The 21,603-nt window shown below is 50.0% G+C and overlaps 1 protein-coding gene across 3 annotated transcripts in view; it reads left to right on the top strand.

The window, feature by feature from the left end:
• ZMAT4 (zinc finger matrin-type 4) overlaps positions 1-21,603 on the top strand; it is a 370,893-nt gene that overhangs the window by 303,511 nt on the left and 45,779 nt on the right. For all 3 annotated transcript variants that reach the window (XM_072129271.1, XM_072129269.1, XM_072129270.1), the window contains one exon: positions 11,702-11,798. In XM_072129271.1, coding sequence (XP_071985372.1) covers positions 11,702-11,798 — 97 coding nt within the window. The remainder of the gene's footprint in view (positions 1-11,701; positions 11,799-21,603) is intronic.

Raw genomic sequence — 21,603 nt, 5'->3', positions numbered from 1 at the left:
AACTGCAGCTAAGCCTCTACCCTGCAGCACTGCAAGGGTTAAATATGCTGCTAGAAGCAGAGGGCAGTGAGGGTGGGGGAGGGGCAGTGTGCTGCTCAGGGCACTGGAAGTGAAGGTGCCAGGGCAGGAGATTTACTATAGATAAGCCCTGGCAGGACTATGGGGACCATGTGGTGTGTGCATGTACAGTAGTACAAGCAGCTGCTGGGGATGCACTAGAGCTACTCCCTGCCTGGCAGCACTATAGGGACCATGTGGTGGGTGCATGTACAGTAGTACAAGCAGCTGCTGGGGATGCACTAGAGCTACTCCCTGCCTGGCAGGACTATGGGGACCATGTGGTGTGTGCATGTACAGTAGCACAAGCAGCTGCTGGGGATGCACTAGAGCTATTCCCTGTCTGGCAGCACAATGGAGGTGATGTGGTGTGTGCATGTACAGTAGTACAAGCAGCTGCTGGGGCTGGGGATGCACTAGAGCTACTCCCTGCCTGGCAGCACTATAGGGGCCATGGGGTGAGTGCAAGCACTATAGATATGGGGACCATATGGTGAGTTTATGTACTGTAGTACAAGCAGCTGCTGGGGGTGCACTAGAGCTACTCCCTGCCTGGCAGCACTATAGGGACCATGTGGTGGGTGCATGTACAGGAGTACAAGCAGCTGCTGGGGATGCACTAGAGCTACTCCCTGCCTGGCAGCACTATAGGGACCATGTGGTGGGTGCATGTACAGGAGTACAAGCAGCTGCTGGGGATGCACTAGAGCTACTCCCTGCCTGGCAGCACTATAGGGACCATGTGGTGAGTGCATGTACAGTAGTACAAGCAGCTGCTGGGGATGCACTAGAGCTACTCCCTGCCTGGCAGCACTATAGGGACCATGTGGTGGGTGCATGTACAGTAGTACAAGCAGCTGCTGGGGCAGGGGACAGGCTCATTACAGCTACTGCCAGACGGCCCTGATGATAGGGGAGAGGTGGCAGGAGACAGCCATACCTGGAGTGACTGAGCAGGCCAAGGCTTGTCCCTGCAGGGGAGGTGGTGGGACAATGTCCTGCCTGGTCCCTGCACCACAGCTACAGCAGGCAGAGGTGCAGGGGGCCAGGCAGGAGCAGGGCTGGGGGGCCAGGCAGGAGCAGGGCTGGGGGTGCAGGGGGCAGGCAGGAGCAGGGCTGGGGGTGCAGGGGGGCCAGGCAGGAGCAGGGCTGGGGGGCCAGGCAGGAGCAGGGCTGGGGGTGCAGGGGGCAGGCAGGAGCAGGGCTGGGGGTGCAGGGGGCCAGGCAGGAGCAGGGCTGGGGGTGCAGGGGGCAGGCAGGAGAAGGGCTGGGGGTGCAGGGGGGCCAGGCAGGAGCAGGGCTGGGGGTGCAGGGGGCAGGCAGGAGCAGGGCTGGGGGTCAGGCAGGAGCAGGGCTGGGGGTGCAAGGGGGCCAGGCAGGAGCAGGGCTGGGGGGCCAGGCAGGAGCAGGGCTGGGGGGCCAGGCAGGAGCAGGGCTGGGGTGCAGAGCTCGCGTGCTCTGCCAGGAGAGAGGACTCGGCGGTGACTTCCTACCAGAGCCTGGAGCAGGGTTGTAGGAGCCAGTACAGCAGGGGGAAGCAGCCATGGTGGTTTCCATCAGGAGTGACGCAGCCATGCTGAACCCTCGGCCTGCAGACGACGGCGCATCCTCAGACAGCACAGAACACGCGGGAAAACCGATGAAAAAGAGGCTGAGTCTCTGCTACTCAGAGTATTTGAGCATGTGCTCACCTCCTGTACCGCCCACATTACTAGCCACGCCCCCAGCACATCCCTCTGATGAATAAAGATGAGAGAGGGTGGAGCAACCTCCAATTAAAGGGGCCACACATCTTTTATTGTATCCAGACTGTTAGCCACCTTTGAGCAGTCATTAGCCCAACGGCTATGCGCCTAGGGGCTATCAATTCAGGGGTCTGTAGTTTAGGGGACTGGTCTGTAGCTAAGTGGTCTGGTCTGGGGTCTGAAGGTTAGAGGTTGGTAGTTTAGGGGTCTGGTCTGTAGTTTAGGGGTCTAGTCTGGGGTCTTTATTTAGGGGTCTGTTCAGGGGTCTGTAGTTTAGGGGTCTGGTCTGTAGTTTAGGGGTCTGTAGTTTTGGCGTCTAGCCTGGGGTCTGTATTTAGGGGTCTGTTCAGGGGTCTGTAGTTTAGGGGTCTGGTCTGTAGTTTAGGGGTCTGTAGTTTAGGCGTCTAGCCTGGGGTCTGTATTTAGGGGTCTGTAGTTTAGGGGTCTGGTCTGTAGTTTAGGGGTCTGTAGTTTAGGCGTCTAGTCTGGGGTCTGTATTTAGGGGTCTGTTCAGGGGTCTGTAGTTTAGGGGTTTGGTCTGTAGTTTAGGGGTCTGTAGTTTAGGCGTCTAGTCTGGGGTCTGTATTTAGGGGTCTGTTCAGGGGTCTGTAGTTTAGGGGTCTGGTATAACGTTATGTAAGTTCTGGCTCTTTGCAACATTCAATGCCCCCCCCCCCCCATCAGAAGATAAATGCTAATAGTGCAATTACACTTTATGTAATGGAGGGACCTGATGGATGGTAATTACTAAGTCCTAATCAATGTAGGGAAAGTGTTGCTGCCCAACAGGAGGGGAATTAGAACAAAATTGCTGTTGCTATATATTGAGGGGTTTGTTAGTTCATGTAAACTTGTACGTGATATTTCAAGTTATTTATTTGTAGATTTCCTTTAATCCAGAAAATAGCAGTAATCAAAATCTACTCTGATAAACCAGGGACACTTACTCATAGTGTCCTTATATGCGTTATCCATGGCCTCCTTCCTTCTAAAATCAACTTTTATAATTATGCTTATGGGTCTAAAAGGCTACTGGGGATTTTACGGGTCCCCTTCCATGCTGCAGATTCACAGACTGTTACACTGTGCTAGAACACTCCTCCACACACTTTGTGAGATTACATCAGGAAGACAGAGAGGGGAAGTGCTGAGGGAGACAGGGTAACAGCCTGTGAAACTGCATCATGAAGGGCTCTGGTAACGCCCCTTTAGAGCCTTTCAGACTCGTTAGCATATTCTAAAAGTTGCTTTTAGAAGGCAGACCATGGATATCACATATAAGAAGATGCCACAGTCCCGGTGCCTGGATCTAGGAGTAATGTCCCTGGGTTATCAGGATGGATTTTCTACATTTCCCTTAAAGGAATTGTACAAAGTGTTATTCTTCTCTCAGTCGGGGATAACAATCTCATTGCTGGGAGTCTGACCATGGGGACCCACAAAGATTCTGGAAACAGGGTCCCATTCTGACTAATTGATGGGGTGGCAGGTTAAGCAGGGCTCATGGCTGGGGAAGAGGGGGTAAGTAAGACACCAACCAAAAAGGAGGCAAAAAGGCCCGAAAGAGGGGAGTTCATAAGAAGAAAGTGGCTACAAGAAGGGAGACGTTATTATTTAGTGGGTCACATTTGGGGGGCATTATTTAGTTTGGGAGGGGGCGTAGGTAGGGGATGTGTTACAGGAGGGGGGGATTATAATATGTTGGGGTATATTATATCACACAGTGGCGAGTAAAGAGGGGGAATGATACTGGTTACACTAGGGGCAGGGGGTGGTATCAGGATTGGGTCTAGGTCATGAAAATTTTACACAGTACAACTTTTGCCCATTGTTTTGCACCCCAAATGTTGGGAGGAAATTAAATCTATTGCATCCACAATAGCGCAGATGTATATAATGTGCTATCTGCTTTCTCCCTGTATAGGAGGTATATACTCTCTATACTCCATCTCATTTACATATTAGTTGCAAGCCATCAGGCGGCCAGCGATAAGCAAATGTGACAAATGATGTTGCGGCGCGGAGTGCGGCCACGGTTGGTTATTCCATGATTATTATGCAGCTTGTATCCAGTGACAGATGATATTGGAATCTGTTCCAGCTAATTTTCTATGTTGTCTCGTCCACAACAAGTGCGGGTGCTCTGCACGTGTGTTATTACTGTGTGATAGGAGAAGATGGATGCTGGCTGTGACTGCTGCCGCCACGTGGAATATGCTCCAATTACTGCACAAACACTCCTGTATCCAGCCAAACGTGGGGGAAATACTAATGTGTCCTCCCGCACGGCCCATGCACTCTCTGTATACATGTATATCGCATCATAGAGCAGAATCTAGTGTTTGTGTTTATATATTTTCTTTTTGTGTACAATCTGATGGCATGGAGTGTGATCTGCACCCATACAGGGCAATGGCGCTTCACACAAGAAACTGAGATACATGTGTTATCCAATTGTCATAGATCCAGTTGTTATAGCCAGCAAGCCCCTGCCCCCCCAGTAAATAGCTATTAAGCCCCCTGCCCCCCCAGTAAATAGCTATTAAGCCCCCTGCCCCCCCAGTAAATAGCTATTAAGCCCCCTGCCCCCCGCATATATAGCCTGCAAGCCCCTGCTCCCATTATATAGCCAGCCCCTGCCCGCTAGTATGTAGCCAGCCCCTGCCCGCTAGTATGTAGCCAGCGCATGCCCCCCAGTAAATAGCCAGTCAGCCCATGCCCCCAGTATATAGCCAGTCAGCCCATGCCCCCAGTATATAGCCAGTCAGCCCATGCCCCCAGTATATAGCCAGTCAGCCCATGCCCCCAGTATATAGCCAGTCAGCCCATGCCCCCAGTATATAGCCAGTCAGCCCATGCCCCCAGTATATAGCCAGTCAGCCCATGCCCCCCAGTAAAAAGCCAGTCAGCCCATGCCCCCCAGTATATAGCCAGTCAACCCATGCCCCCCAGTAAATAGCCAGTCAGCCCATGCCCCCCAGTATATAGCCAGTCAGCCCATGCCCCCCAGTATATAGCCAGTCAGCCCATGCCCCCCAGTATATAGCCAGTCAACCCATGCCCCCCAGTATATAGCCAGTCAACCCATGCCCCCCAGTATATAGCCAGTCAACCCATGCCCCCCAGTATATAGCCAGTCAACCCATGCCCCCCAGTATATAGCCAGTCAACCCATGCCCCCCAGTATATAGCCAGTCAGCCCATGCCCCCCAGTATATAGCCAGTCAACCCATGCCCCCCAGTATATAGCCAGTCAGCCCATGCCCCCCAGTATATAGCCAGTCAGCCCATGCCCCCCAGTATATAGCCAGTCAGCCCATGCCCCCAGTATATAGCCAGTCAGCCCATGCCCCCCAGTATATAGCCAGTCAGCCCATGCCTCCCAGTATATAGCCAGTCAGCCCATACCCCCCAGTATATAGCCAGTCAGCCCATGCCCCCAGTATATAGCCAGTCAGCCCATGCCCCCCAGTATATAGCCAGTCAGCCCATGCCCCCCAGTATATAGCCAGTCAGCCCATGCCCCCCAGTATATAGCCAGTCAACCCATGCCCCGCAGTAAATAGCCAGTCAACCCATGCCTCCCAGTATATAGCCAGTCAGCCCATGCCCCCCAGTATATAGCCAGTCAGCCCATGCCCCCCAGTATATAGCCAGTCAGCCCATGCCCCCCAGTATATAGCCAGTCAGCCCATGCCCCCCAGTATATAGCCAGTCAGCCCATGCCCCCCAGTATATAGCCAGTCAACCCATGCCCCCCAGTATATAGCCAGTCAGCCCATGCCCCCCAGTAAATAGCCAGTCAGCCCATGCCCCCCAGTAAATAGCCAGTCAGCCCATGCCCCCCAGTATATAGCCAGTCAGCCCATGCCCCCCAGTATATAGCCAGTCAGCCCATGCCCCCCAGTAAATAGCCAGTCAGCCCATGCCCCCCAGTATATAGCCAGTCAGCCCATGCCCCCCAGTATATAGCCAGTCAGCCCATGCCCCCCAGTAAATAGCCAGTCAATCCATGCCCCCCAGTATATAGCCAGTCAGCCCATGCCCCCCAGTATATAGCCAGTCAGCCCATGCCCCCCAGTATATAGCCAGTCAGCCCATGCCCCCCAGTATATAGCCAGTCAGCCCATGCCCCCCAGTATATAGCCAGTCAATCCATGCCCCCCAGTAAATAGCCAGTCAGCCCATGCCCCCCAGTATATAGCCAGTCAGCCCATGCCCCCCAGTATATAGCCAGTCAGCCCATGCCCCCCAGTAAATAGCCAGTCAGCCCATGCCCCCCAGTATATAGCCAGTCAGCCCATGCCCCCCAGTATATAGCCAGTCAGCCCATGCCCCCCAGTAAATAGCCAGTCAGCCCATGCCCCCCAGTATATAGCCAGTCAGCCCATGCCCCCCAGTAAATAGCCAGTCAGCCCATGCCCCCCAGTATATAGCCAGTCAGCCCATGCCCCCCAGTATATAGCCAGTCAGCCCATGCCCCCAGTATATAGCCAGTCAACCCATGCCCCCCAGTATATAGCCAGTCAGCCCATGCCCCCCAGTATATAGCCAGTCAGCCCATGCCCCCAGTATATAGCCAGTCAGCCCATGCCCCCCAGTATATAGCCAGTCAGCCAGCCTTCTCCCAGTATCTTCCTGTGATCCGGCAGTTGCAGGTCTGTTGCACATTGGCGCAGCACACGTTATGGCCTCAGGCGCTTGTTGATGTCATAGTTTACATGCGGCTTTGGCACACGGACCTGCTGCTGCTGGAAGAAAGATGAAGACCTGCAGTACCGATTTTTTTTAAATTTGAATATAAGCGGAGTTTGGGTTTTTCAGCGCATTTTATGTGCTGAAAGAATAGTTGAGTATATAATACAATAAAAAAATAAATGATTGAATAAATGAAAATGTAAATTCATCAAATAATTGCTTACATAATAAAATAATATAAAAATGATAAAATCTAGAAATAATTTCTCACATACACAAGTCCCTGACGTGGTCGCCGGTGGCTCGCCCGCTTACTTTCGGTTCTATTTGTGTCCAAAGCGCAATTTTAAACTTTTTTTGCAACTATATTTCCTCTAATCATCTCTCCCTAAACCTTCATGTTCAGATAATAAATAAACCTTTCAAAAGCGCAGCACCGGGCGTTGTATAGTGGCTGTGACTGGTATTGCAGCTCACCAAACAGGTCACATAACGATTGTACATGACATCCAAAGGCCTGTGGACTAGAAGTGGGGAATTTATCTGCTTTTGATATGCGTTTGAGTGCCATGTGTTGGACCCATTAGTGGTTTATAATACTAACAGTTCTAGGGGGTCCATGGACACCCAGACCATCCACCAAATGTTATACCCAAGAAGGACCTTCGTCTATGAAATCCTTGTACATCTGTCCCTGCTCTCAATGCACAAGAGTCATTTCAGGACCTTTGATGATCCTCCAAGGGCCCTGAAGCCGCAGATTGAAATCAGCAGAAGGGACACGTCCTCCATTCCCCAATAAGCTGCTTCTAGAACGAGATGTAGGAAGTGATTCCAGACTTGTAGGGGCTATAATATTCATACAGCCCAGGCCCATGGCCGTTTTATCCGCCCCTGGTGTAACCGTCACCAACTAAAACCCAAATCCAAGTTCTTCTACACAACTCCTCTCTCTGTGTCTCTATAAAGATTGACTCACACTCCAGACTTCAATGATGACTTGCTTTCCAGCAGCCTCCTGGCATTGTGCATGCTGGTCTGAGTAATGGGTAATCTTCCCCTGAGCCTATACGTCATGTATCCAATACAGATATAACATACACAAGTGTAAGGCTCATTCTATTGCTGCAGCCAGTGATGCGTCACTAAGGGGTTAAGCGGAGGACTGCGCTGATCCCTTGCACATACGGACGCTGCACCATACACCCGTCCAGTATGTGGGAATAGCTGATCTACATGACTGCGGTCATACAGCTCCAGCAATCCTCACTGCTGCAGGGAATATTGGAGACATTTATTAACCTGAACACGTCGTTTGGTGTTTGTTAATTGAATTACAACGGCAGTGACAGATCCGCTGGCATCTCCCCGCTCCCCGCCTTCCCCGATCACAGCAAGAATATAGAAACCCTACACCCTCATATAACATGTATGTGCCAACTTATACGATACAACGTCAGTGTTGCCTTTATACACTGCATATGAATCAGCATCCGTATACTGCATAGCGCACCCCATGTCTAATGAGTTTACCCTCCATTGATGGGTGCAGACCTAGCTGCTGTGACTCACTGCTTCCCCTTCCTTTTCCATAGACCTCAATGTCATTAGACTTTAGTGAACTTCCTCCGGTCCTGCTAGCAAGATGGAATTCAGAGCAGAAGCAGAATAGGAAGGAAGGAAACACTTTGTAACAGGTTTCCCCTCTGCAGTTTCTGTCCATGAGTCTAGCTGCTGCGACTCACTCCTCTCCCCTCTCCATAGACCTTTTCTGTCCTTAGTTTGTCTTGTTTCTAGAAAGATGGAATTCAGCAGAGACTGAATAACACAAGAAAAAGAGGATAAGAGCTAAAGTTTTTAAACGTTAAAGAGCCAAAATATTCTTATTGTCACTTCTACCACTAATTTATACAGTCACTGGACCCTACATAGCACCCCAAAATTAGAACTCCTTGTGGTTCACTACAGAGATTTCCTCAATGATGTAGTTTGGGACAGATGAAGTCTCAAAAAATAGATGGCATATTTTAGAAATGTCCTTCCAAATTGGTACTGAGTGCTGATTGGTTGGGGTCTAAGACCTGCACTGACCGTATACTGATGAGCTATTATAAGGATAGATCATCAGCATGAAAAAGTCGAGGTGGAAGTGAGCTGGAATAGCCCTTTAAGGATGTGCTTTGGAGGCTCTGTTGCTAATTCTGCATTATGTCCAGTCCGATACTTCTCATCAGAACCTGACACTTCCCAATATAGATGAATGGGGTCCAATGGCCGCTGCATGATGGATGGAGCATAGAGTTGTGACCTCGGTTACAAGGTCATGCACCAATACAGGTGTGAACAGAACCTTATCTGGTCCTATACCTAAAGGTACATGTTATGTATCTATATAATATACACTGTAACAAAGTGCAGATCCGATTGTGGAAATATTACTGGTTCTGTCCCCCCCCCCCCTTCCTGTATAAAATTGTGTCGCTGTCACCCCCAATAGTCTTTCTTAGTGTTTAATATCGGCTGCCGCTGCGATGCTACATGTAATAGGCTGCACAGAGCGACAAGAAAAGTAATGTCCTTGACGTGTTGTGTGATTTATCCAGCGAGCAATGGCTGCACGTCACTTATTATTGGGAGACAAGATGACAGCTGTGAGGGATGGAGGGAGGAGGCCCGCGCCGAGCAATCAATCCCGGCCCATAGTCTGATGGCATTTATTTATTCTTCTGTCTCTGCCTATAGTGGAGATGACACTGCCATGTTCATTAGGGGCGCCTTCAATACATCCATAGGAAAGAGCCGACATGTATCCGGCAGCCTGTCACCGAGGGATGTCCCGGTACATGACGGACCTCAGGCGTACAACGCAGGGACAGTGAAATGATTTACTGTATCTCTATTATTAACATTAAAATATCCTACAAATGAATTTCCCAATTACAAGTCTATCATTAGGAATAGCGCCACCTTTCCTCATAGGCCGTAGCAGGTACTGCAGGTAAGCATTTCACTTGGATTTCTCGGTACCAGACACAGGATGGCGCAGTTCTTTGGAAGGAAGCAGAGACTTTTCTTTTCTAATAATGGATCATTTCTTGTAACTTTTACTACGCTTTTGTTTCTCCTCCCACATCCATTGGTGGTCACTGATGTAAAATTATATAGCGCTTAGAAGTAAAGTAGTTTAGTTCAATACAGTCCAAGCGGGAGTGAGAACAAGTATCAAAGCCAAACGTCTTCTGATGTAACATGATAGATGTAGCAGCGCAGCGGAGCTCAGGGGCTCGAGTAAGGGTGAAGACACACATGGCGTTTTTGGGCCGTTTTTGGGCCGTTTTTACTAAGTGCGTTTTCAGATTGTTAAAAACGCATGCGTTAAAAAACGCATCCGTTTTTTAAAAACGCATGCGTTTTTTGAAAACGCATGCGTTTTTGTCCGTTTTTCGTTGCGCAATTTCGGAAAAACGGACAAAAACGCATGCGTTTTCAAAAAACGCATGCGTTTTTAAAAAACGGATGCGTTTTTTAACGCATGCGTTTTTAACGATCTGAAAACGCACTTAGTAAAAACGGCCCAAAAACGGCCCAAAAACGCCATGTGTGTCTTCACCCTAAGAGCCAGCGCAGCAGCTAGTCCATACATGGACACGTTCGGCTCTGCTACATCTGTATTCTGAGGGGTGTATTAAGACGGCCCTGGGCAATTATAAACCTCATTATTTAAGTCATTTACTTCCTTTATATGGGGGGGGTCCTTTCCATTCACGTTTAGTTCTGCAGATTGAGGACCTTTAAAGGTATCGGAAGGACCCTTGTATACGTGTGTTGAGAGCCTGAGGATTTCATGGCTGAAGGTCCTTCTCTTTATTATCTCCTCTTATAATCTGCTAGTGTGTATCCTCGCCCAATAATAGCAGATACATTTGTAACCAATGAGTCAGTTCTATCATCACAAGGGCTTCGTGTTACACATGCCGGGAATGGCGCAGCCTCGGCTCGTTCTGCAATTATCAGCACATTTATTGCTCGGGTCGTGTCTGGACTGGAAATCGTCATTTAAATATTTATGACCTGAAAAAATGAGCAAATGCAATATAAATGATAATAAGAGCAAAAGCCTGTTACATGGTAAACAACAAAAAATCTAAATAAAGGGGGGGGGGCAGAAATTTAGGTAAATTTTTAACCTTTTTGTGATTTCCATCCCATAAATATTCGACCTTCAATACGTTTACTATGCAACCCCAGTTCTGTATTCAGGACAGGTCATCAATATGTTATTGGTGGGGTTCAGATAATTGGACCCCTCAGCTGTTCTGGTACCGGAGCTCAAAGAAGGTGCCTCCGTCTATATGGTCATTGGTCATGCTGGGGAACTACTGTATCAGTCCATGTTCACAGAGGCGGCCAGAACAGCCGATGCTTCAGAGCCCCCATCAATTACATATGGATGATCTATTCTGAGTATTGATCATTAATGTGGAGAGTGGATGGGGGGTCCAGAAAACCCCTAAGAGACTTTCCTCAGCTGTAAATCCATCCTGATAAACCCGGGACATTACTCATAGATCCAGGCACCGGGACAGTGGTATCTTCTTATATGTGATATCCATGGCCTCCTTCCTTATAAAAGCAATTTGTATAATTATGCTAATGAGCCTCACCGTGCTGTAGCTTCACAGGCTGTTATAATGAGCAGCTCGTTCTTCCCCCTGAACTTCCTGCTGCTTCTATATCACACAGACAGTGGGAGTAGGGAAAGACATGTTCTGATGGGCTTCGGTAACACCTCCAGAGCCCTTTTGGCTTATTAGCATCATTTTCAAAGTTGATTTTAGAAGGAAAGAGGCCATGGATAGGAAACATAAGAAGATTACCACAGTCACAGTGCCTGGATCTATGAGTTTGTTAGAGGAAGTGGTCAAATGGCCACTGATCCTATAGAAAATCCCTTTAATTCCTCCTGGAGAGTTTTTATTGAACCTGGGTAAACCCCCATTCACTTTGTTGACAGTATACGATCTGATACTGAATGGTCAGTGTGGCAGTGTGCAGGGATACACCTCCAAATGGTAACACCCAGTTGTCAATTTGTTTTCACATTTTTATGAGGAATTACAGACAATTACAGAATTGTGAAATTACAGGGAATACGGGTTGTCAGTTTTTGGGCTCATCCTGGATTTCCTTTGTCTCCCCAGCATTGCGGAGCAGCTACTCCTGTAACACCTGCAACATGGTGCTAAATTCGGTGGAGCAGTATCACGCACACCTGAAGGGTGCACGGCATCAGAACAAGTAAGTGACCATCTAATATTCTGACTAATGGTGACCCCCATACCTGGTACCTGTGGTGGCTCATACACCAGTATTATACATGGATGAGGTGCACTCCCTGGCATGTTCTTCACCCTGGATCCTCCTCATGGAGGAGCTATGGATCCGCAAGGTTTCTAATTCTCTTTGGACCATTGCTGATGTATGGATGGACAGGAGACGCCTGGCAGAGATCACAATGGTAGACAGGATGGTGTCAGGGCTGGCACAATATAGTAGAAGATTCAGGATGGGAAGCAGACAAGCATAGTCAAATATCAGAGAAAACTGAATATATTTTCGGTTATGGGTTCTGAATGGAACCTATTGCTCAGGCAATGGTCACCTAGGAAGAGGCTTGTGTGAGACAAGAACTGGCTGGGGAAGAACCTTCACCAGAGAATAATGGTAATACGAGTGGGACCAGAAGTCCCAGAATAGAGGCCACCAATAAGCAGCAGTCAGGAGGGTCCTGGGATTTGCAGGTCCAGATCTTCATTTTTATATGATCAAGGTCCTGTTACGGATTTACATTGAATGTCCACTCTGCTGGAGATCCACCACTGATCTCCATGTGGGGTCTACACACTCTCCCCAATATCCTTACTCAGAACGATCAGTGTGGCCTCTAGATGGACACCGAGACAACATTCAGGCTGATCTGTCTAATTTGATGATTTCAAAAGAAATGGAAAAATAATTGCCCCCTCGTAGCATCACGTTATAAAATTCCTATTAATGGACACGATTATTCCCATAAAAATGAATGGGAACAATGAGTGGGAGAATAAAATGAAATCGAGCTGTAAAGATCTACAGAAGCCAAATATTCCTCACCGTGTAGAATTTTATCGAAAGAGATAAAAACCCTGATGGGATTTGCTTAGAACTTGATGTCGTCCTAAACGCCTTACACAAATGGAAGCATTAAAACCCGGAAATTACACGCGAACGGACAAATAGCGGAGAACGTGGGCAGATCTCTTACTCGTCACTGGCCGCGTCCTTCCTCGCTCGTCACTGGCCGCGTCCTTCCTCGCTCGTCACTGGCCGCGTCCTTCCTCGCTCGTCACTGGCCGCGTCCTTCCTCGCTCGTCACTGGCCGCGTCCTTCCTCGCTCGTCACTGGCCGCGTCCTTCCTCACTCGTCACTGGCCGCGTCCTTCCTCACTCGTCACTGGCCGCGTCCTTCCTCGCTCGTCACTGGCCGCGTCCTTCCTCACTCGTCACTGGCCGCGTCCTTCCTCACTCGTCACTGGCCGCGTCCTTCCTCACTCGTCACTGGCCGCGTCCTTCCTCACTCGTCACTGGCCGCGTCCTTCCTCACTCGTCACTGGCCGCGTCCTTCCTCACTCGTCACTGGCCGCGTCCTTCCTCACTCGTCACTGGCCGCGTCCTTCCTCACTCGTCACTGGCCGCGTCCTTCCTCGCTCGTCACTGGCCGCGTCCTTCCTTGCTCGTCACTGGCCGCGTCCTTCCTCGCTCGTCACTGGCCGCGTCCTTCCTCGCTCGTCACTGGCCGCGTCCTTCCTTGCTCGTCACTGGCCGCGTCCTTCCTCGCTCGTCACTGGCCGCGTCCTTCCTCGCTCGTCACTGGCCGCGTCCTTCCTCACTCGTCACTGGCCGCGTCCTTCCTTACTCGTCACTGGCCGCGTTCTTCCTTACTCGTCACTGGCCGCGTCCTTCCTCACTCGTCACTGGCCGCGTCCTTCCTCACTCGTCACTGGCCGCGTCCTTCCTTACTCGTCCTCTGGGGTCAGCGGATTAGGACCAGTGATGAGCAGATTTGTAAAAAGCCTGGATTTCTGGAGATGTTTTATAGTGAAGGTTTCTATGTTCGTCCACCTAGTGGTCATGATAGTTTTACTGGTTTCCTGTTTATACAATGGAGAAGGACTTTCTGTTCGTGGGGGGTCCTTGTACCATTCAGTGCTATATAGTGGCTCCACATGGGGACCAGTATTATGTTCATTATGTCAGTGAGCAGGGCTGGCGCCAGCACTGGCCTACTAGGGCAAGTGCCAGGGCCCAGAGCTGCTGGGGGGGGGCACACATAAGTCCCTACATAATATTCCATGGGGAGAGGGGGCTCTATATAAAATAACAATGAGGGGGCCGTTTGGGATGATGAACTAGGGTGCATTATAAGGAACAGGAGACTGTTTTAGTTTCTGAATTTTGAATGCCGCCACGTGAGTTCACTGCAAAGGGGCCCAGTGAGGCATCTGTGTATACAGTTCCCATGTAGACCAATCCCTTGCTATGGTAACAGACAACGAGAAAGCCCTGTGTAGTCTGATATCCGGCAGTCGTGTCCGGCATAGCCTTTATTCTATGGATCAGTACAATTGCAGAGATACCAAATTTATGTAGTTTTAAAAATTCAAAAACCTTGTGTAAAAAAAAAAAAAATCCATGCGTCGCCCTATCCTGACACCCGTAACTTTTTCATGCTTCAGTGTTCGGAGCTGTTTAAGGTGTCATTGTTTGAGGGATTCGATGAAGTTTTCATTTATATACCGTATTTTTCGGCCTATAAGGCGCACCAAAAATCCTTTAATTTTCTCAGAAATCAAAGGTGCGCCTTATGTACTGTACTGTACATTTACCAGTGTTTAATAGCTCCATCCCCAGAAATGTCCTGCACCTTCCCACACAGTATACAGGGTCCCTGGCTCCTGAAGTGCCCTGGCACCACAACTAACATTGTGCCCATCCTGCCCTCCCCCCCCCCTAGCACGGAGAGACCGGAGCCGCCATAGTGCCGACCACGAGGCAATCATCATCATCAGTAAACAATCCCCCATACCTGCCAGCCCTGTAACAGGGGAAAGAGAAGGAGCCACAGGGAACCCCACAGGAATAACACCCTGGCTGAGGAGGGAAGGAGAAGGGGCTTAACCCCTGCTGCATCACCCTGCATTAACCCCCAGCAGCCCATACCTCTGAGATCGGAGCTCTCTGACGCGCTGAAGACAAGTTTCCCGGGAAGTGCAGCTGCTAGAACTGTGCACAGGTCTGCCACCTGCTGGTCATTTTTAGGTACTGCATTTGATCCTGCGCCTTATACTCCAGTGCGCCTTATATATGAACCTAGATGTCTTAGCAGGCATTTATTAGAGGTGCGCCTTATACTCCAGTGCGCCTTATAGGCCGAAAAATACGGTATATATATTTTTTTATTTTTATTGTAGGCAATAGGCAAGAAAGTGTAGATTTGTGCATTTAGGCGCCATTTTACGTTAAGGGGTTCAACACAGGGCTGTAGGAGAAGCATCGCATGTATTGCGTAATCGCTGCTCTCCGCTGTGTGTACAGGTCCCCGCTGATAGGGGGGGGGGGTGTCGGCCGGCCCCCTTATGAATAAGGCCAACACCCCGACACAAGATACGAGAATCCGACCTCTTATTTTGTCGGATCAGTTTAAATCTACTTATCACGAATAATTTTTTTTAAAACTGGCTGGGGATAAAGGGGCTGGGGAGAGGATTATGGGGGGGGCACATTTGGTGGGGTAACTTTCTGGGTGACAGGTCCTCTTTAAGAAAGAAATATGCCGCTCTGCAGATGACACAGATTTAAAGGGATTATTTTTGCGCGGCTCCCCCATATCTGACACTGGCGCTGATGCATGTGGCGTTCTGGCTGTAATAGGTCTCTGCACAGCGACTTCCAGCATTAATAACACAATGGGGCAGATTTATCAAGTGTCTGAAAGTCAGAATATTTCTAGTTGCCCATGGCAACCAATCACAGCTACCCTTTAAAATATTCATGAGCATTGGTAAAATGAAAGCTGAGCTGTGATTGGTTGCCATGGGCAACTGGAAATATTCTGACTTTCAGACAGCTTGATAAATCTGCCCCAATGTCCCAGATTTTACGCACAGGGAAGCGTCTCTCCGGTGGATTTCACCCTTCCGCTTACTTGTTAATTCTCAATTCACAATAAAAGTTAACACTTGTGTAAATCTAGGCCAATGCATTCAGCGGCGTCACCGTCGTACATTATATCCTCCAATACCCAGACTGCACCAGGTTATATAGAGTAACCTCTATATATACAGGCAGTACTAGAGGCTCAGGCAGAAAGAAGAACTTAAAGGAAATGTGTCGCCAGAAAATTACTTTTTTTTAAATCTACATTTTCACTGCAAAACAGTGCCACACCTGTCCATGGTTTATTCCTTTATTGCAGAGATTAATGGTGCTACGTTGCAATACACAGGACCACCTATGGTCAGGAGGGGAGCTGCTGTTTTTGGAAGAAAGCAGCCATGTTTTTACAACCACTGGGCAACCCCTTTAATTAAAGTAATTTTCGAAGATTTTAATATGGTCGACTAGAGATGCGCGGTGCCAGCGTTCGGGTTCGGCCACGTGACCCAGACATATTGCCGGATTGGCGTCTGAACAGCTAATCTGGCAAATTGTTGCCCCTTACAACTACTGCTACTACAATTGGCCAGGGGTGCCCTTTTTGTGCGCTGGGTCCGCTCATGATCTATTTGAAGGATGAATCCAATTTCATGCATCTTCACTGATAATGCGTGAAGGCGGAAGCAAACGTCTCCATACATTGTACAGTGGCAGAAACTGGTTACTGCAACTCATCTTCAATTCAATTAAATGAAAGTTGAGCTGCAGTAACCCAACATGGCCACTACGCAGTGTATGGAGCTGTTTGCTGATAACTGGTGTTTGGTGTTAGACCCCCAACCAATCTTATATCGATGACCATCTTCACCGGGTCCTAGCGCCGGCCATAGCCGGCACCCAGACAGATCCCACTACGCGGGTGCAGACGCTTCAGTAGATATCCAGGGTATCACTGCTGAGCATAAACCATCATTCCCCCACTTGACCGTTCATATCATGACACCGCAGGGTTGTATGGTCTCTGCCCGTACAGATAATATATTCAGCTAGGACGACGCCATTCGTCATGTTGGTTACGAGTCGCCTCGTGGCGAATGCATCACCTCCCAGGGCTGGAATAAAACACTGCCAGGAACAACATAGTTAAATTGCAGTGATTGATGGTCGTGTCAATACCCGGGACATAACCGGGGGCGGGCGCCCATGTGATGGATGCCAGAGAGAGATTATTTAAGAGCGCTACATGGGGAACGTCATGTTTTGTCATCTCAGATCCATCTTGTGTGAGACGCATCAGATTATCCGGGGAGGCGAGGTGAATGAGCTTATTCTCTATAGCGAGGGACTGGTGAATGGCGCCAAATTTTTCGTGATGCCTGTGCCAGCCAGGCAGCTTTATAACCTGCCCCATCCACAGAACGTGTCTGCTATGGAAATTCTGATTCCTGCAACCTAAAAGTTATGGAACTGGGTCTGACGGAATGCGGAACAGTAGAAACTGTAACAGGACCCACTCAGCTCTGCTACATCTGCGCCAAAAATAAGCCTAATTATTGACAGAAGACAAGGCAGCCGGTCCTGATAGCGGAGCCGCCATACATAGTTAATGTCCCTTTATTAGGCTGGAGTGACAGGAGGACGATGATGGACGTGCGCTGCCGGGCCGCCATGTACTGCTCACTATCCGGCTAATAATAACATTCCGTATAATACCGCTCCGGAGATGGAGAGGAGATTGGGTGGCAGGTCCCTTCCAGCACACACAGTTCCCAGCTATCCCAGCGTCCTCCGCTCTGTGCCTCATTGAGTAGACGCTCGTTTACGAATATTAATGTACAGTCCGACGACTCAATTACATTGAGCTTAAAGCCCCATAAACCGCTAATTCCAAACTATGTAACACTCCTCCAATGTAATAATAATTGGTTAATTAGAGCACCTATATCTACACCCCATAAACTGCCTGTAATTGCCACACGTCCCCTCATTATAGAGGTCTCCAACCTGCCCCGCTATAGTAGCTGCAGAACTACAACCCCCAGCATGCGTTACAGGGGGTTTGGCCAGAAAGATAGACAAAACTGTGTTGCAGCAAATATTGATGCACTCATCCACTCCGCTAACTTTTAATACCCCCCTTTTGCCGCCCATCCACTCTTAACGCCCCAGTATTGGGGTCCTCTCTCTTCTAACGCCCCAGTATTGGGGTCCTCTCTCTTCTAACGCCCCAGTATTGGGGTCCTCTCTCTTCTAACGCCCCAGTATTGGGGTCCTCTCTCTTCTAACGCCCCAGTATTGGGGTCCTCTCTCTTCTAACGCCCCAGTATTGGGGTCCTCTCTCTTCTAACGCCCCAGTATTGGGGTCCTCTCTCTTCTAACGCCCCAGTATTGGGGTCCTCTCTCTTCTAACGCCCCAGTATTGGGGTCCTCTCTCTTCTAACGCCCCAGTATTGGGGTCCTCTCTCTTCTAACGCCCCAGTATTGGGGTCCTCTCTCTTCTAACGCCCCAGTATTGGGGTCCTCTCTCTTCTAACGCCCCAGTATTGGGGTCCTCTCTCTTCTAACGCCCCAGTATTGGGGTCCTCTCTCTTCTAACGCCCCAGTATTGGGGTCCTCTCTCTTCTAACGCCCCAGTATTGGGGTCCTCTCTCTTCTAACGCCCCAGTATTGGGGTCCTCTCTCTTCTAACGCCCCAGTATTGGGGTCCTCTCTCTTCTAACGCCCCAGTATTGGGGTCCTCTCTCTTCTAACGCCCCAGTATTGGGGTCCTCTCTCTTCTAACGCCCCAGTATTGGGGTCCTCTCTCTTCTAACGCCCCAGTATTGGGGTCCTCTCTCTTCTAACGCCCCAGTATTGGGGTCCTCTCTCTTCTAACGCCCCAGTATTGGGGTCCTCTCTCTTCTAACGCCCCAGTATTGGGGTCCTCTCTCTTCTAACGCCCCAGTATTGGGGTCCTCTCTCTTCTATAACGACTCAGTATTGGGGTCCTCTCTCTTCTATAACGACTCAGTATTGGGGTCCTCTCTCTTCTATAACGACTCAGTATTGGGGTCCTCTCTCTTCTATAACGACTCAGTATTGGGGTCCTCTCTCTTCTAACGCCCCAGTATTGGGGTCCTCTCTCTTCTAACGCCCCAGTATTGGGGTCCTCTCTCTTCTAACGCCCCAGTATTGGGGTCCTCTCTCTTCTAACGCCCCAGTATTGGGGTCCTCTCTCTTCTAACGCCCCAGTATTGGGGTCCTCTCTCTTCTAACGCCCCAGTATTGGGGTCCTCTCTCTTCTAACGCCCCAGTATTGGGGTCCTCTCTCTTCTAACGCCCCAGTATTGGGGTCCTCTCTCTTCTAACGCCCCAGTATTGGGGTCCTCTCTCTTCTAACGCCCCAGTATTGGGGTCCTCTCTCTTCTAACGCCCCAGTATTGGGGTCCTCTCTCTTCTAACGCCCCAGTATTGGGGTCCTCTCTCTTCTAACGCCCCAGTATTGGGGTCCTCTCTCTTCTAACGCCCCAGTATTGGGGTCCTCTCTCTTCTAACGCCCCAGTATTGGGGTCCTCTCTCTTCTAACGCCCCAGTATTGGGGTCCTCTCTCTTCTAACGCCCCAGTATTGGGGTCCTCTCTCTTCTAACGCCCCAGTATTGGGGTCCTCTCTCTTCTAACGCCCCAGTATTGGGGTCCTCTCTTCTAACGCCCCAGTATTGGGGTCCTCTCTCTTCTAACGCCCCAGTATTGGGGTCCTCTCTCTTCTAACGCCCCAGTATTGGGGTCCTCTCTCTTCTATAACGACTCAGTATTGGGGTCCTCTCTCTTCTATAACGACTCAGTATTGGGGTCCTCTCTCTTCTAACGCGCCAGTATTAGGGTCCTCTCTCTTCTATAACGCCTCAGTATTGGGGTCCTCTCTCTTCTAACGCCCCAGTATTGGGGTCCTCTCTCTTCTAACGCCCCAGTATTGGGGTCCTCTCTCTTCTAACGCCCCAGTATTGGGGTCCTCTCTCTTCTAACGCCCCAGTATTGGGGTCCTCTCTCTTCTAACGCCCCAGTATTGGGGTCCTCTCTCTTCTAACGCCCCAGTATTGGGGTCCTCTCTCTTCTAACGCCCCAGTATTGGGGTCCTCTCTCTTCTAACGCCCCAGTATTGGGGTCCTCTCTCTTCTAACGCCCCAGTATTGGGGTCCTCTCTCTTCTAACGCCCCAGTATTGGGGTCCTCTCTCTTCTAACGCCCCAGTATTGGGGTCCTCTCTCTTCTAACGCCCCAGTATTGGGGTCCTCTCTCTTCTAACGCCCCAGTATTGGGGTCCTCTCTCTTCTAACGCCCCAGTATTGGGGTCCTCTCTCTTCTAACGCCCCAGTATTGGGGTCCTCTCTCTTCTAACGCCCCAGTATTGGGGTCCTCTCTCTTCTAAAGCCCCAGTATTGGGGTCCTCTCTCTTCTAACGCCCCAGTATTGGGGTCCTCTCTCTTCTAACGCCCCAGTATTGGGGTCCTCTCTCTTCTAACGCCCCAGTATTGGGGTCCTCTCTCTTCTAACGCCCCAGTATTGGGGTCCTCTCTCTTCTAACGCCCCAGTATTGGGGTCCTCTCTCTTCTAACGCCCCAGTATTGGGGTCCTCTCTCTTCTAACGCCCCAGTATTGGGGTCCTCTCTCTTCTAACGCCCCAGTATTGGGGTCCTCTCTCTTCTAATGCCCCAGTATTGGGGTCCTCTCTCTTCTAACGCCCCAGTATTGGGGTCCTCTCTCTTCTAACGCCCCAGTATTGGGGTCCTCTCTCTTCTAACGCCCCAGTATTGGGGTCCTCTCTCTTCTATAACGACTCAGTATTGGGGTCCTCTCTCTTCTATAACGACTCAGTATTGGGGTCCTCTCTCTTCTATAACGACTCAGTATTGGGGTCCTCTCTCTTCTATAACGACTCAGTATTGGGGTCCTCTCTTCTATAACGCCCCAGTATTGGGGTCCTCTCTCTTCTAACGCCCCAGTATTGGGGTCCTCTCTCTTCTAACGCCCCAGTATTGGGGTCCTCTCTCTTCTAACGCCCCAGTATTGGGGTCCTCTCTCTTCTAACGCCCCAGTATTGGGGTCCTCTCTCTTCTAACGCCCCAGTATTGGGGTCCTCTCTCTTCTAACGCCCCAGTATTGGGGTCCTCTCTCTTCTAACGCCCCAGTATTGGGGTCCTCTCTCTTCTAACGCCCCAGTATTGGGGTCCTCTCTCTTCTAACGCCCCAGTATTGGGGTCCTCTCTCTTCTAACGCCCCAGTATTGGGGTCCTCTCTCTTCTAACGCCCCAGTATTGGGGTCCTCTCTCTTCTAACGCCCCAGTATTGGGGTCCTCTCTCTTCTAACGCCCCAGTATTGGGGTCCTCTCTCTTCTAACGCCCCAGTATTGGGGTCCTCTCTCTTCTAACGCCCCAGTATTGGGGTCCTCTCTCTTCGACTCAGTATTGGGGTCCTCTCTCTTCTATAACGACTCAGTATTGGGGTCCTCTCTCTTCTAACGCCCCAGTATTGGGGTCCTCTCTCTTCTAACGCCCCAGTATTGGGGTCCTCTCTCTTCTAACGCCCCAGTATTGGGGTCCTCTCTCTTCTAACGCCCCAGTATTGGGGTCCTCTCTCTTCTAACGCCCCAGTATTGGGGTCCTCTCTCTTCTAACGCCCCAGTATTGGGGTCCTCTCTCTTCTAACGCCCCAGTATTGGGGTCCTCTCTCTTCTAACGCCCCAGTATTGGGGTCCTCTCTCTTCTAACGCCCCAGTATTGGGGTCCTCTCTCTTCTAACGCCCCAGTATTGGGGTCCTCTCTCTTCTAACGCCCCAGTATTGGGGTCCTCTCTCTTCTAACGTCCCAGTATTGGGGTCCTCTCTCTTCTAACGCCCCAGTATTGGGGTCCTCTCTCTTCTAACGCCCCAGTA

The sequence above is a fragment of the Engystomops pustulosus genome, chromosome 11 (assembly GCF_040894005.1).
Source record: "Engystomops pustulosus chromosome 11, aEngPut4.maternal, whole genome shotgun sequence".
NCBI lineage: Eukaryota > Metazoa > Chordata > Amphibia > Anura > Leptodactylidae > Engystomops > Engystomops pustulosus.
This window is presented reverse-complemented; position numbering and strand designations above follow the sequence as displayed.